The following is a 16,944-nucleotide window of genomic DNA, read 5'->3' as shown; positions in this document are numbered from 1 at the left end:
AATGCTTGGGCCATTTTTTAACTTGGTTTATTGAAACTAGTCAATTTCAAGATTCATCAAATCAATAAAGTAAAAAGGAAAAGAAAGATAAAAGAAACAATAACAAAACATTTCCATTTAGCTTTGGTGACGCTGGCCTCAGGAATTTCTATGCTGGCAGCATCTGAGGTGGGCGGGGAGGGGCGGCTCCTAGCCCTCCTCCTGTCTGCAGGCTGCCAGAAGCCACGTTTGTCCACTCCCCCGGGGCCTGGAGAAGGCACTCAGTGCCCCTGCCCGTTCCTGACCCAGAGAGCCCGGGCAGCTGGGATTCCTGCATCAGTCTGGGTGTTAAGCTTGGCCTTCCGGTTGGAATCTGGGCACCTGCTTCTCGGCTCTGTCCCTGCAGTCCATGCAATGAGAGCCTGAGCCCCATCTGACAGTAACACGAGAGACCAGCAGAACCCGTAGGGACCAGAGTGAGAGCCCTGGACAGATGACGGCCTGACTCTTCGTCCTGATGCACTCACATTTACCTGTTGCTATTTTTTCTTCTGCAAATCAGAGCTGCTGGTGCTCCCAGTACCCCTGCAGAGCTGATGGGCTGGGTTTGGCTATCATGAGGGATCTGAAGGATCCCTCAGCCCCCAAATACCTGTCAAGCCAGAAACAACTGCAGTTTGGGCTTGTGGTGAAGACTCACTAAAGAATGAGTGTGCATATTGCAGGAGAGGGTGTGGAAATGCCCGCCAGGGGGTCCTCCAGCTGGGAAGGGGCTCCTTACTTCAAACTCCAAACCACGTGTGTCTCGTACAAACGAGCTCACACCAAGGGTACCACTGACACCTGTGCCCGTCGAGGTTGGGTGTGCAGGGCCGAGCCGTGCTGGGACAGAACAGGGCTTGAGAGATGCCTGAGGAGCCTTGGGGCTCCTGGTGGGAGGTTTCCAGAGGGAAGGGGGGCAGGACGTGGTCTGGGGCATCATTGGCCCAGCTGACCTCTTTAGTGCAAAACCCAACCAGGGTGCTGGGGAGGAGTGGTGGCGGGGTGGCACGGGCGCCCGGGAACTGGGTCGATTCCCAAACCAGAACTGGCACTACTCTCCAGCGGCCAGACCTCAGAGATGGGCAGTGTGGAGGGCAGGAGGGGCAGCAGAGGGGGTCCCATCCCTTTCCACCAGCAGAACCTGGGCAGAAACAGAGCGGCAGGGGCGGCAGGGCCAGCTCGCCTCGGAGCCCAGCGCCTGGCTCACTCGAAGGTCTCCCACTGCTTCCTGAGCTGCTCCACCGAGCCGGCGGCCGCGGCTGGGGCCGGGCTCACGTCTTGCTTGGTTTGCTGTAACAAATCCTCAAAGGGGTCTCTGGTCTCTCGAAGAGCAGAGGGCTGCAGTGCTGGCTCCAGGCCCTGGGGGAGCCTGGGAGGAAGAAGTGGGTGGTCTCCAGGCCTCAGGGCCAGCCCCTGCTTGGCCTCGGCAGCCCTGGCACTTGAGCGGGCCAGGGGCAACGTTCGGATCCTCGAAGGGGCGACTGCTGGGGGGCCCAGGGGCTGCAGGGGGCTGGTGTGGGCACCCATGGGCATCTGGCCAAAGAGGTTGGGCATGGAGAAGGCAGAAAGGTTCGGGTGAGACCTCTGTGGGGCACAGAAGCCAGAACCGGACAGTAGGAGGCTGGGGGCAAAAGCTGGCCGCAGGGAAGCAGGAGGGGCCCCGAAAGGCCCAGTTGGTGTGGAGACCAGGGACATGGCAGGCAGTGCTGCTGGCATGGACGGGACAAAGGGATTGAGTGATGGCTGTGGAAACGGGGTGGGGGACCCTGTGGGGGGAAAGCTGAACTGGGGGATGAATGGGGTGGCTGCATTTGGGGCTGTAGGGCCTGGTGGAGGGGTACTGCCTGACCAGGCTGTGTTAAGTGGGTCCAGGAGGGCCAGCAGGGCGTCACCGCCCGTGCCCGCAGCCTCTGGGGCCAGGTTGAGCGGCTGGAGCAGTTCGGTGGGGCCTTGGGGGGCAGCACTGGGGAGGAGCCCGGGGAACGGGGCTGCGCTCCGGGCAGCTCGCCTTTCCCGCTCGGCCTGCAGCCGCTCTGAGGAGAAGTCGCCGAGGGCGGCGCCAGCAGCCTGGAGCTTGGCTGGGCGGGCGGTGGGGGGCGGGGGCACGATGCCCAGCTCTGGGGTCTTCCTGCCCTGGGGCCGGGGAATGGTGATGCTGCCCAGAGTGGGGGTGGGCGCTTCCTCCTTGTCTCTGGGGTTCGGGATGCTGTCCCGGTTCTGGGTCCTGCGGGGCAGGGCCAGGGAGTTCCCGAGCAGGGCTGAGGGCTTCTCAGGTGGCGTGACCAGGGGCTTGCTGGGGATGGCCATGTCATCCTGGCCCAGGCTCCAGACCTTGTTGTACGGGTGGGCGAGCTGCAAGGCCACCGGCACCCCGCGGCTCCTCTCACTTCTGCCCAGGTCCAGCCTCTGTTGGAGGGAACCAGGGAGGCAGTGACCACGGGCTGACCTGGGGCAGGCTGGACGGCAGCACGTGCCATTCCCACGACCCCTCCGTGTGCTGGGCCAGCACCGGAGTCCAGCGCCTGGCTCACTGGGGTCTGCGCTCCCAGGCGTGTGGCTCATTAGCCCCCTGGGACTCAGAGCAGTTAGGGGCTCAGCCCACATCACCAGCAGAGAGCCCAGGTCTGTCGGACTCCAACACAAGCTTTTCTCACTGTGTAGCACAAGGGGATTCCAGAGCAAGCCTTGTGCTTTTATGCCAGTGGCTGCCAAGTAGTTTTAGGAAAATGACTCCATCTCCTGACCCTCTACTGGCCCGGCACGTGTTACTTTTCATAGCGCGTGGGCACTTTCAATCATAGGAGCCCAAGCGGGCGAGTGAGGCTCGGGAGGGGCAAAGGCACACTGGCTGGGAGGAAGCAGGACCAGGCTCTGCACTCACAAGCTACACGATCCGTCACTTCCCTTCTCCAGCCCGAGCTTCCTCAGCCGCGTGGGAACAGTAATTCCCCACAGGGGACACACGTGAATCACTGGCTACGTGGGAGTTTTGTGAATTCCACAGTGTGACCAGTGACTGCGGACTCAGCAGCCCCACTTGCACGTGAGGAAACTGAGGCACAAAGAGGGGGTGTGATAGATTGGAAGTCACAACGGAAGATCAGTGGTCACACACGAATAATCCAGAACCCAGGAATTTTGATCCAAAGGCTCTCCAAGGAGGCTTGGTGGGGATGGGAGCAATCCCAGTTCCATCAGGGGTCCAAGCCCTACCTAGGGGTCAGGCTGGGAGTCCTGGGGAGAGTGGCCTGGAGCACTGGCCCACCTCTGTCTGATGCACAAACAGAAGTGGGGGGCAGATTTCCATCAGGCTCTAGCATCTTCCCCAGTGATCACTGTGAGGGTGGTCTGGCCGCTGGCCTGCCTGGCGGGGTTTACAGTCAGACCGACCCTGAGCATTGGCTGAGGATCTTGCAAAAGTCGCTGTTTCTCCCTTGGTCTCCTTTGCTGTCATGTGGGGGACCTGCTTCTGTGCGGAAAGCACCAGCCTCCAGCAGATGCCTGCCCCCGCCCCTGTCATACCTGATAGTCAAAGGTCCCTGGCTGCTCCCTCAGGTCTTTGGGGGTCCGAAGGTCCTCTAAGCTCTTGGCCTGGCCCAGTGGCTGCAGTGGGACCTCCATGTCCAGGGTGCTGAAGACGTCCTCCAGGAGGTCGATGCTGGCAGCCCGGTCAGGTGGAGCTGGGGCAGGGCCCGTGGGCTCCCGGGCTCGCTGCTCTGGGCTGTCCACCTCGTCGCCTTCTGCACTGTCGGACTCCTTGAGGGTCCGGTACGGCTGCGGCCTGGGAGGAGGCAGAGCAGGCTGGATTCTCCCACCCAGAGCCTCCCCTGGAGGAGCCAGCAGCCCCCACCCCTGAGAACGTCCAGGCCTTGAGGAGAGCCTCTGGGAGCCTTGGGGACAGGAGAGTGTTCTGGGTCCCCATGAGTGCAGGAATCTGGTTAGCAGCACTCTGACGGACCTGGGGCTGAATCTGGGTTCTGCTGTGGGACCTTGGGCAAGTCACTTTGGATCTAACTTGCACTGGGGGGGCCACTTAGTTCCCCCCAAAACACATGACCCATCCTATAACTGGCTAGTGGGCTAGTTGGCTCACAAGCCATTCAGACAAGGTCTGAGAAACGGGACATGTTTGGAAAGGGACTAGGCAGGCAGACTCATTCCTGAGCCACTGTCTGCGCTCCCACCCCTCTGTGGCAGTCGGGTCCTGGGAAGTGAGCTGGGGAAACTCTTGCCAGGGCAGCTGCCCAGCGTGCCCCGGGATCCTCAGGGGGGCCTATTTGGTTCTCAGCCTGTGCTCCCCTCTGTTCCAGCTCTGGCCATGCCATCTCTTGCTGTGGGACCTTGGGCAAGTCACTTAACCTGTCTGAGCCTCAGCCGCTCCCCCATTCCGGACTGCACCTCCCCAGCAGGTGGTGGTGGAGACTGTGTGACAGCAGGCACGCAGAGGCTGTTAACAGCGTTCTGTGCCTTTGTGCATTGAAACCTTGCAGTGACCCAGGCGTAGGTGACAAAGGGTCCTCTTGCTTTCACTTCTCACCAGCCTGAGCCCCAGGGCACCACTGGGCGTGTGGAGAATGGTGCCTGGATACACCCTGAGCTCTAGGGGAGCTGAGCTCTAGGGGAGCCCGGGCCAGAGCACCGCCCCGCCTCCTCTAACCCCCAGGCTGGGGCTGGTGGCGGCAGCTGGTCAGGCAGCAACTGCCCGGGCTCAGGTAAGGTGGGGGAAGGACGCCACCTGCTGGTCCCGAAGGTCCACCCGCAGGAACTGGGACGGGACTGACAGCAGAGGGAGAGGCCTCATCCTACTGGCAGGGACTCCATCAGCCTGTGGTATCTTGCTGCAGCAACACGAGTAGCCCATGAAGTAGGACTCATACCCTCACTTTATAGATGAGGAAACTGAAGCTCAGGGAGGCTAAGTAACTCACTCTATGTCACATAGCACCTGGCAAGCGTTGGAAATGGAAGGCAAGTATGAGAGACTTCAAAAGCCCCTCACTCTAATTAAGTCATCTGACCAGGGAATTAAAGCCCCTTTAACCAAGTTTGAACACAATGAAGGAGACAAAGAAAAGTCAGTGTGCTTCTTACACTTAAGGAAATAGTGTTCATCAAAAGGAGCCCATTTTGTTTAGAGTTAAGATGAGCCCCTTCCTTTTTAAACACACACAGAAGCCTATACTTCTCGTAGGTCATGGCTAAGGGAGTGAGCATTACCCACTATTTAAATAATGAGGCATCAATTAATTCAAAAAGAGTGTGGCCTGCTGGACTCTGCGGTGGGGCCTCTCTGCGTGTCCCCCAGGCAGAGTGCCTTCACCTGGAAGGTGAGTTTAGGCTGATACATGGATAAACATTTCCTATTCCAGTGATTCTGTCTTTATTTTAATTAATAGTAGAAAAAAGAACTGATACATTTAGGCTATGATATCAGAGATGTTATTACTTAGGACAAGGCTAATTTCTAAAGGTTTTAAAAGAAGAATTTGAGAGGAGAAGATTCAATGTTCAGAAAAGGCTGCATGTGAAGCCTGGGCAACACCGACTCAGGCCACCACTTTGTAAGTGGACATCAGGAAGGAATCGACTTGCCCGTGGTCACAGGTGAGCTGGTGGCAGCAAGGCCGGAAGCCTCCTACCCGTGGGGGCAGTGGCAGGAGCAGAGCTGTTGAGCTTATCAGGAGCCCCAAGGAACCCTCGGGCCAGACCACAGGGAGGGGCTGTGCCCCCATTGGGGCCTGACGCTCGGGACTGGGAACAGGGGGGCAGTGGAGGGGACCGAGAAGAGGAATCCCTCTTCTGTAACACGGCTGTAACAGTCCACTCCCCGGAGGGTTGTGTGGGCCCTGCGGGGGTTCAGCCAAGGGCAGTTCCCTTCCCTTAAAGGCTCCCGTTAAAAACCTACACAACCTTGTCAACAAAGATGCACAGACAACAGCTGTCCCTTTGCTCTGTCCCAGCTCTGAAAAACGTGTGGGTGGAGAGGCAAGAAGCAGCAGACAAAGAGGAGCTACCACCCCCTCATGTCGGGGGTGGCGGGATTGTGGGTGAACTTTCTTTTTCTTTATTGCAATTTATAATTAGAATGAGGCTTAGGCTATAAATAATAATGATAAAAATTATCTTCAAGTCAGGCAGATAAGTAAAACATTTGGATATGCCAGCATTAATATACACATTTCATCTCAATAAAGTTTTTTTTTTTTTTGTGAGGAAGATCAGCCCTGAGCTAACATCCAAGGCCAATCCTCCTCTTTTTTTGCTGAGGAAGACTGGCCCTGGGCTAACATCCATGCCCATCTTCCTCCACTTTATATGGGACACCGCCACAGCATGGCTTGACAAGCGGTGCATCAGTGAGCACCTGGGATCCGAACCTGTGAATCCAGGGCCGCCAGAGCAGAGTGTGAGAACTTAACCTCTACGCCACCTGGCCGGCCCAAAAGTTTTTTTTTAAACTTAAAACCTGACCCTCCATCTCCATGACTTTCCTAGATATGCTGAGATAAAGGATTCAGGCGTCAAGAACCAGGCTAACTGTAGCCACCAATTCCATTAACAATCAAGTGCATTTTCCCCACATAAGGAATGAGAACTGATGCTCCTGCCTCACACCTTCAGAGCCCTGTCACTCCTGTCACCTCACTCCATCGTCACAGCCCCTGTGGGCTGGCAGAATGAAGGCCCTGAGAGGAGGACACAGAGGTGGGCTTCACCCTGCAAGCTGGCTCTGGGGCACTGGAGGCAGCAGCTGCAGACACCCCTCCCCACACACAAGTGCAAGCAGCACTGGCCACCCCCCTCCCCGCCAAGCGGCACAGGAGAGTCACCAAGCTGAGCTCAGGGAAGCGGAAGAAGGAAGGAGAGACCATTCAAAGGGAGCGGAGAAGAAAAAGCTTTCAGTGAAGCCAGAGCTCGGGCCCTCTTCCCGCTGGCATTCATCGTCAGACGAGTCTTCGGAGAGGAAGACCGCATAGTGTCGCAAGGGCTTTACCAGGCTGGGGCAGAGGAAGACAAGAGAGGAGAGAATAGTTAGGAGGCATCCTCAGGACTCCACACGGCAGGGTGGGAAGGAGGCCCCTGGGCTCCGCGCCTGGCCCTGGCCTCCCTCTGCCTGCCTGGAGTGGAGGCTCCCTGGAGAAGACCACAGGCCACGGGAAGCCTGATGGGCCCCCGTGAGGTGAGGAAGCTGGTCCCAAACGGAAAAGAAACTGTGGGTTTGCTACACATGTCAAGACTCTTAAACACGTGATCCCGTCATCTAGGACCCAGTAATTCCACTTCCATTTAGATAACCCTAAACGTAGCAAAGAATTATGCACAAAGATGTTCATCACTGCCATATTTATAATACTAACACATGCAACAACCTAAATTTCCAGCATTAGGAATCTGGTGAAGGGAATTATGGTACAGTTGGCTGAATATCACCCTCCCATTAACTGCAATGTTGATAAAGAAAAATTTAAAACTCAGGATGCAGAAGGGCACTTACACGGCATTTACTCTCATCTACAAATGGAAAAATGCATAGAAAAAAGACTGGAAAGGTATGTGCCTAAATGTCAACACAAGCTGGCGGGGTTAAGGGTGATTTTTCTCTCCTGCCTCTTTTTGTTTTTCTGCATCCTCTACATTTTCTACAACGTGCATATCTGCTTCAATAATCAGGAAAAAATAAAACATAAAACAGTTCAAGGAGACAGTGAGCCGGTGGAAGAACACTCGCGAGAAGGCCCTTTTTTGATTGGCGGCTGCTCCCTGGCGTCTCCCTCAGACGCCTCTTCAGACCGTCTTTTTCATCTGCGATGTGGAAATTAAATATTCATTGTTATAAAAAATACAGCTCCCTTGTCAGCCACCTGTGAGCTCTGCCTCTATAAACACAAACACGTACACAGCCCAGAGAAACTCCACTCCCGGCTCTTGTGAATTATACACTGACCAGGGCCCGCGAAAGGTGCGTGCTCGGAAAGGGCTAGAAGGGCAGACCTCGGTTCAAATCCCGGCCCCACGGCTGCTGCTCAGGCACGCAGGCTGGGGAGCGGGCGGTCCACGCCTCTGCCCTGTACCGGGCTGGGCATGCGCTGAGGATCCCCAGGGCGTGATGGTGCAGTTTGGGGAGCGGGTGGGGCAGGAGACATAGAGTGCCTGAGGGGGCCTATCTCTTCCCCCCTAGCCAGAGAGTCTCCTTTCTTTGCTTTATATGATGCAATTCCTTTCAGATTTTACTTCAGGAAAGGGCAACCTGTCTGAAAACAGTGCATGGGAACCACAGCTGGAGAGTAAGGGAGGGACAGCAGCTGTCCCTGGGGGACTGGGAGAGTGGACTGTGACTAGCCTCTGCTACGATCCGCCATTGCTGGTGCTAAGCCAGTTGTTACCCAAGAATGTGCTGTTTTTTTTGTGTGTGTGTGAGGAAGATTGGCCCTGAGCTAACATCCGTGCCCATCTTCCTTCACTTTGTATGTGGGACGCCACCACAGCATGGCTTGATGAGTGATGTGTAGGTCTGCGCCCGGGATCTGAACCCACAAACCCTGGGCCACTGAAGTGGAGTGCGTGAACCTAACCACTATGCCACCAGGCTGGCCCCAAGAACATGCCATTCTTTTAAAAGTAGAACCAGAGCTGTCTCCCGGAGCTGCGGAGCTCCCCAGCATTTCCACGCATCACCCCTAGAAGTTAGCCAGGCAAAGAGTTCTGTCTTTGTACCCAAGTGGAGGCCGAGGCTCAGAGAGGGAAGCCACATGCCCAGAGTCGCACACAGGGCGCAGCACTCCTCTCCTCTCCCAGGCCGCCTTGTTGGGTGTTAGGGACGAGATAGACCTCGGCCCTTCCTGGCCTAGAGAGAGCATCAGCCTCAGAGAGGCATTTTCCTCCGGGCTCAGAGAGGACAGGAAGATCTGATTTGCAGAAATGTGCCGGGCCAGCCTCGGGACAAGGCTGCCCAGCTCCTGCCACTTCCACCAGGACATAAAATAAGGCAGCAGAAGGGCCACTCTCCACAGAGCCACTGGAGTCCTGTTCCGAATCACAAAGCCCACCTCGTCACTCTCCTGCTTAACACCTGCAAACCTGCTGCTCTGAATCGTGATTTCCCGGCAGTCGGCTGTGTGGCGAGTAAATCTACCGAGGAAAGCGTTAGGAATAATAACGTTCGGACATTTGCAGAATGATTTACTTGTCCGTTTTAAAGTTGGGAGGCCCACTCTTACTTGCCAGCACTGGACTGCTCTCCTGAGCAGGGAAGGGGTGAAGGGTGGGCGGATGCCAGGCCTCAGGCTCCACTCTGGGGAGCCTGTTGAATGTGCCAGGTGGGTGGGTGAGGGCTGCAGAGCGGCAGTGCCAAGTCCGTGCTCCCAGCAGGGCACACACCGTGCCGTATGCCTGGCCCTGGCTACCTCTCAGGCCACCATCTGCCTGGTGCACTGACCGCTCTTCAGTTTTGACGACTCAGCTCAGACGGCACTCCCAGGAAGCCTTCCTGGAGTTCTCAGCCGGAGTTTTCCCTACATGGCGTTGGCTTCTCCCGGGCTGTGTGTTTAGCACTTTATCCGTACCATTTAACCTCTTGAATTCTATTTCTGAGCTAGGCTCCTCAAGGGCAGGGGTCTGGCTCATTCTTCTTTCTCCCCACCTGGGGCACAGCATTAGCACAACGGAAGTTTGTTGATTGAATGAATGGAAACCAGCGTGTTGGGGAGAGAAGGCACGCCCCCATCCCATTTCACCCATCTTCCTGGAGCCCCACCACGGCACATTTCCCTTTCATCAGCTTGTGGCTGCAGTATAAAAGTGTCCCCTCTCTGAGTTTCCCACCTGTCCTCTGAGAGGCTGAGACCTGTAGAATGGGACCATGCTTGGGGTGAGGGTGTTAGGTATATAGGGGTAGGCGGGAGTCGTGGAAAAATGTTTAAAATAATATCCACAAGTAGGCACGTGCCAGGGGCTTTACCTAGGTTATTTCTACCCTTCCCAACAGCTTAGCAGGAGGATGTCACTGTACTGATTTTATAGAGGATGACACTGGCATTGGTCCATCCATCTGTCCATCTGTCAACACACCCAACCAAGAGGCACTTCCTGAGAGCTTGCTGTGAGCAGACCCAGTGCTAGCTGAGTGCTGGGAGTCACTGGTGAAGAAGAGAGATGTGACCAAGTGACCAGCCAGGATGTGACGAGCAGGGATTCCAGCCCAGGGCCCCCACTTTCCTGTCGGCTGGGCTGGTGGCTTTTCTGTCAGTGGGGCTCCTCTGGCTTTGACAAGAAAGTGGAGACCACAGCCTGGCACATTAGCCGAATGCCACTAAACCTGCCAGGAAGGTCTGGATTCACAGAAGAGCAAAGAGCCTTTGTGCCGGACTGGACTTTGGCTTCATCAAATCAGGCCGCTGCAGTCAAAATCCATTGCCTCCCACACTGGCGTGATCACGGAGGGGGTGGGGTGCGAGGGAGGGGGAGAGAGGGAGCCTCGATTTCCAGCTCGCAAACCACCTTCCCTCTCCAGCCCACCCTCCTGGCCAGGCCAGGCTGGTTGGGCAGTGGCTTCAACAACAGGCCCAGGGTGTCCCCTAAACACACCATCTGTCTCTCGAGAGTGATGGACACCCAGGCGAGAACCTTGCCATGTGGTTTGGTCAGATCAGAGTTTTTCCAGGGCCAGGCTTTGGGCCACATGGATGATGATGATGACACTAGCAGTACTTACAAGTGTTGGGTTAAATGCTGTCCATATAATTTCTTGTTAATTCCTTATCACATCCTCATTTTGCAGATAAAGAAGCCAAGGCTCAGAGAGGGGGAGTCACATGCCTAGTGTCACACAGCAGCTAAAGGCAGAGCTGGGAATCTGGATTTGCCTGACTCTAAACCACTTTGCAATCCTGCCTCTTCAGTTTTGTGGATCTGAAACAATGAAATAAAGGGTAGGGTGTTTCCCCTTCCACTTTTAATAAAAGGTGAGATTTCAAAATAAACTTATTTAAATTCAGCTACTCATGTTCTCCCATGAAACATACAGTCAGATATTTGTCAGAGATAAAGGGTGAACCGTCAAAAACGTCCAGGTTTAAATTTTTTATTAGCTTAAGGCAGAATATGAAAAAAAAAAAAAAAAAAAAGTGTACCTCTTCCCTCATTAACCCAATTCAACTACTACCCTGCAGTCTGCCGCCCGCCACTTGCCTGGATTTGATTATACACAAAGAGCTGTCTGTGAAAAGGCAGGTCGTGGCGAACTTGGCTACCCAGCGAGGGCTGCCGGAATCTTGGCGAGAGAGACAGGCCCGCTGTCCATCCCTGTTCAGACCCCATCATCTCCCACGGCTGCTCCCGCCTCTACCCACCTCGTCTCGGCGCGGAGTTCCCATGCAGATGACTTCCCGAGCCCCTTCTAATGTTTGGTTTAACGTGTCGCTGCTTAGCACGCGTGTGTGACAGTGGTGACAGGCGCGGCTGTTCCTTTTTAAATACCATGTCAGACACACGGCGTCAGGAAGCAGGGACGTGCTCTGTGGCTCTCTGCCGTGCCGGGATCGCACGGGCTTATTTTTTAATGAGGAAGGTCTGCATCTTGAGGGTTTTTTTCATGTGTCACATCGCGTGGACAAATCAGCAGCACGTCACGCTGGCCCAAAATGAAATGCTGACAAATGTAGATATTTCAAATTTAATTGACATTTAAATGTACTTGAGATAGAGAAGGGAAACAATCAGCAAGGACTTGGTCTCCGGAGGTAAGGAGGATCATTTACTCTAGCACAAAGGATCTTCACTTTGTAAGTGTCTTGGCTGTTCCTGTGTTCCTTGATGACGAGGCTCCTGTGGGGCCAATGAGCAGGACAGGCCCCAGGACGAGGCCTGTCCTACCCGCCCAGTGGATGTCAGTCTGTCCAGTCTTCCCCCATCCTCCACTTCCCAGCCAGATGACCTTGGGAAAGTCATTTCCTCCCCGAACCTCAATTTCTTATCTGCAAAATGGGGATTCTACAGCCCTCTTGATGCTCTTATCACAAAAGCTGAATGAAAATATTTGTAAAGGCTTTACATAGTGCCTAGTGCATATTCAATTACTAGCCATAGGCCACATTCACCTGCCAACAAATAGATGTGGGGCATTTGCATCCCGTGCAGGGTCTTTCTAGGTGTTCAAGGACAAATAAGGCGTGTTTGCCTTTGAAGACCTTCCCAGTCAAGGTTGCTGGTCCCCAGCTGGACAAATCACAGCACATCAGAATCATGTGAGAACCTCTGCCCGGAGGTTCTGCCATGCCTTCCCTCCATCACTACGACACAGGGCCAACGCTCTAGACCACACCTTAGCATGTGCCTAGGTTACAAACATAGAAAAAGGCTCTGGGGGCCGGACCGGTGGTGCAAGCGGTTAAGCGCCGGCGCTCTGCTGCGGCAGCCTGGGGTTCGCTGGTTCGGATCCTGGGCGCGCACTGATGCCCTGCTTGGCAAGCCATGCTGTGGCGGCGTCCCATATAAAGTGGAGGAACATGGGCATGGATGTTAGCCCAGGGCCAGTCTTCCTCAGCAAAAAAAAAAAAAAAGAGGAAGACTGGCAGATGTTAGCACAGGGCTGATGGCCTCACAAAAAAAAAAAAAAAAGAAAAAGGCTTTGAAGCAAGTCAGGGGGTCTCTGGGGAAACAAGCTTGGGGCAGGACCCACAGAGGAAGCTCCGGAACTGCACCGTTGACCGGGGTAAGGGCTAGGGCTGTTCTCAGGGAGGAAGAACTGGAGACAGATATGGGAACCTGCTGGACACTGGGTCTCTGTACTCAATTGTACGTGACTGTCTCCTTAAGACAATAAGGAGAGAGCCACGGCTGTACCGAGTCATGATCACCCCCGAGAGGATGACTTCCTGTCAGGTGAACTGGTCTCATGAAGATTGCTGAGTGTGAGACCAGGTCCTTCTCACACTAGTGGGGACTTGCTCTGCCCCGGGTGCTGGGGGTGTACCTGGCCCAGCGCAGGTCATTCCACCTTTTAGAGCCCTGGCCGCCTCCTGGTCAAACAAACGTGCTCACCAAAGCCTTCACTGTGAAGACTGTGGAGACGGGGGAGGTTAACAAGATGGCACACGTGAACGTGCTGGGAACAAAACAGGCACTTGAGAAATGGTGACATGGCACCTGGGATAGGGAGAGGGCCCGGTTGAGATGGCAAAGCCTTTCAGAGGTTACTGAAATCAGTAATGTCTTGAGAACGGAGCACCTTTTCCTAGGGCCTCCTAAAGGCCCGGTTTTTCAGCTGGAACTAGTTTCCCCTATTGTAGCAGCTCCCTGGAAAGGTCCTTCCCTCCAAGAGGCAGCAGAAGTGGTTGGAGACGAGAGGGCTTGTGTTTTCCCGGGCTGCTGCACATCCCTGGGGGCTCCTTGGCAGTTCCTGCTTTTCCAGTCTGGGCTCAGGCTCCACGTCTGGCTTGGCTTTGTCTCCAGGGCCCAGAACCCACTGTTGGAGAGGGGAGGGGGGCCTGAGTCAGGTCAGCAGCCTCTCGCCTTGCTAATTGGGTCTGTGACCTTCTGCTTGGGTGTTTGGACTCCAGCTGCTCAGGTAGCAGGTCCTGGCGGCCTGCCAGGGGGTAGGACCCAGCCAGCTGCCCCTCCCCTGGGCCAGGGCTCAGCTGGCATCTTGGAGACTTGCTCCTGGGGCTGATCGCAGTTTCTGGCTCTTAGAGGGCCGGGGCAGCACAGGTGCCGGTAGCTTCACGGTCACATCCTCATTACACCTGGCACACAGTAGGTGCTCTTTACACACCTGTGGTTGTTAACTGACACCCTCCCCCATCTCCAGGGTGCTGGGCTGCAAGCTTCACCCTCCTGCAATGATTCCTTTGTTATTCATTCAGTGACATCCCTGAACAGAGGCCTGGGCGAGGCTCTGGTCCAGGAGCCGAAGAGTCAAAGCTGAGGAACACACAGCCCTGCCCTGGAGGAGCTCACAGACTCCTGGAGCGTGCGTGTGTGTGTATTTGTTGTGTGTGTACCTGTGTGTGTGCACACCTGTGTGTGAAGTAGAGAGAAACTACAACATGGTAGGTCAGTGCTACATCAGGGGAAGCCCAAGGGATGGTGGGTGTGGGAAGCGGGGTGCGCAGTTCGTCAGCAGGCATCACGGGGGGAGTCCGATGGCTGAGGCTGCAGCAGCTGCTGCAGGAGGGGAGGCTCGCATGCCCCGCTAACTTAGGACGTTAGTGTGGCTCCTGGGGGCAGTATCTCAAATGGTGTTCCTTGGGATGTTAATAGGCATCATGTTAAAAGAAAAAAAGATGGTCAAGAGACTTGCCCAGGGTCTCGGGCCGGCAGCTGGTGGGCCAGGATGCTGCCCCAGGTCTGTCCATGCCGAAGTCCTGCCCACACACGGTCTGTCCATGCCGAAGTCCTGCCCACGCACAGGCCACCACTTATGCAACAGGTTACCACCCACACCCCCGGGGCAGCCCTGGGTCCGTCTAGGAGGGAGAAGGGCTCCACCCTGTTGTGATCCACCGTCCACTGAGGCCGTGCTGAGCCCAGGCCTTGAGGAGACTGGGAGTGGAGCAGCATGCCAGCTTCTGCCAGAGCACGTGTGCAACTGGCCAGAAGAGATGTAATTGCAAGTGTTCTGAGACCTGGTCTTTGGGAAGAGCTCTCACTAAACACTTCTGGCAGCTTCCTCTGATCTTGTTTTAATCTTCTGGGGCTTTGGGTGCTGGGGTCACGCAGTGCGATTCAGATGATCAGACTCTCCAATTCCTAAGCAGTGTCGGCGGGCCGTTTGCACAGACCGTCCACACAGCCAGCACAACCTGTGGAATTTCTCCTTGGCGAGGAGGATTTCTAACGCCGGCCACACGTTCCTCTCGGTCCCCCAGACCCTTATTCCCAGGGAGTCCACAGCTCCGGCGGGAGTGTGGTGGTACAATTCTATCAGAAAGTCGTTTAGGAATATGCAGCAGAAATCTCCCCACATGACCACTTAAGTGTACGGGCTGTGGCGTTAGGGAGACATGTTTGAAACTCAGTTCTGGCACTAACTAGCTGTGTGACCAAGAGCAGTGACAACCTCTCGGGGTCTCAGCTACTTCTTTTATAAAATAGATCTAATGATACCCCCCCACCCCGATTTCTTGTGAGGATTAAATGAAACGATGCATGTAAAGTGCTTATCACGCAGTTCTCGGTTAATGGTAGTTGTTAATCATTCCATTTCTTATAATGACATAAAACGAGAAGAAGCTTCGAGAACAAAGACGTTTACTCTGGCATTTTCCATATTAGTGAAAACCTGGAACAATCTACAGGTATAATATGGTATACCTAACCACGCACATACGCACAATGGGATCTTCTATAGTTACAAACACCGGGGGTTACAAGGACATGGGGCAAGTCCATATGATGGGACATTGCAAGGAACCGGCAGCTCTGCAAAATACATATAGGAAAAAGACAGGAGGGGAATCTGTAGAAATGTTAATTAGTTGGCTTCAGAATGAATTTTCCTTTTGTTCCTAACTTCTTGATTGTCTATAAGGCTACTGGGTTATTTTTACAAACAAACAAACGAAATTATTTGAAAAGAGCAGATTTTGCACGGATCTGCCCAGAGAAGTGAGCAGGGCAATGGCTCGTGAGCCCCTGGTGGCTGAATCTGGACCATTCTTACGTAGCACAATGAAACTTCAAATAACCAGCCTGCAGCCAGTTAAGACTCTTGCACGACTGGAGGGTCAAGGTGTGCATCGAAAGAGCTCGGGCTCTGCAGCTGGTCAGGACTGAGTGCATCTCAGGTCCACGCCAACCGCAAGCCCCTTCACCATTAAGACTCAGAAGACAGCCCTGCCCTTCTGGGTTGGTGTGCAGATTAAACAAGGTAGAGGCTGCATGTAACTATCTCCTTCCATACTCTCAGCAACTCTGTGAGGGCTACTGCCCCTGGCCCCCACTGCAGGGAACGAATGACGGGCAGCCTGGCAGAGACAGGCACCTGGGGACCAGCAAGCCACTCCCTGCCTTTGGCTTCTCTGCATGCTGTGCGTGGTTTGGAGGGGTGGGGAGTACTGAGCACAGTACTGCCTGTTAGAGCTTGCTATAGGCTCTCTCGAAGCATCAAGTTTGATGGGAAACTCCCCTATAAGCGGCAAGCCAAAAGGAAAATAAGTTGGGACCTAAGAGCTGTGAACAGTCCAGCCGAGACAACCAAGGTCCATCTTTAACAGGTGGGGAGCTCTGGACCTCACCGTGTCCACTGCAGCCGCCATTGTCTTTACTACTCAGAGTAGCTCATAATCATAATTAGGTTCTTAACAAGAAGCCTGGATGGTGCAGAAGAAAGGAGGAGGCCTCTGTCACTAGACAGTCGATCCCACCATTTTCTAGCCCTGAGACCTTGGGCAAGTTACTGAACATCCCTCTTTGAGCCTCGGTTTCTCCATCTGTGAAATGGGTAAGCCACCACCTACCCTTCACAATCTTAAGGGATGTTCAGTAAATGTTATTTTTCTTTCCTTTTCCAGGTGGAAACACCAGTGGCACCAGTGGACACTGCTTCTTTGGCAGGAAGAGGACTGAACAGCTACGGTTCCCAACTCCAGCCTCCAGGGAACCAGAGAGGATGGGTGGCGTGCTAGGCAGGTCATCTCAGGGCACGGAGCTGTCTCTCTGGGCAAAGCCAGACTAACAGTGGGCCCCCATGGGCAGCAGAGTATAACAGAGAATGAAATCAAGCAGCATTTGCAGTCCTGGCCCTGCCACTTTCCAACTGGATGGCCCTGGAACACGGGTCAAATACGTTTTCTGGGCCTGAGTTCCCATTCTGTGGAAGGGGAAACGAATACCAGCCTAAGAGGGCCTAGAACACAAGAGGTGCTCGATTGTACTTGCTGCCGACTGGCCTCTGATCCCTCCTAACCCCAACTCTTACCCTAGGGA

General features: G+C 54.7%; 1 protein-coding gene across 8 annotated transcripts in view; it reads right to left on the bottom strand.

Annotated features, from left to right (window-relative positions):
* Positions 1 to 10: 10 nt before the first annotated feature.
* The window catches only part of DENND1A (DENN domain containing 1A), a 504,435-nt gene continuing 487,501 nt past the window's right edge, over positions 11 to 16,944 (bottom strand). For all 8 annotated transcript variants that reach the window (XM_004423432.3, XM_087419123.1, XM_087419121.1 and 5 more), the window contains 2 exons: positions 3,544 to 3,802; positions 11 to 2,427 (listed from right to left, as the gene is read on the bottom strand). In XM_004423432.3, coding sequence (XP_004423489.1) covers positions 1,225 to 2,427; positions 3,544 to 3,802 — 1,462 coding nt within the window. In that variant the 3' untranslated portion in view covers positions 11 to 1,224. The remainder of the gene's footprint in view (positions 2,428 to 3,543; positions 3,803 to 16,944) is intronic.

Source organism: Ceratotherium simum, chromosome 29 (assembly GCF_057802395.1).
Source record: "Ceratotherium simum simum isolate JZ-2026a chromosome 29, ASM5780239v1, whole genome shotgun sequence".
Lineage (NCBI taxonomy): Eukaryota > Metazoa > Chordata > Mammalia > Perissodactyla > Rhinocerotidae > Ceratotherium > Ceratotherium simum.
Note: the sequence above shows the minus strand (reverse complement) of the source record. Positions and strands in the feature narration are given on the sequence as shown.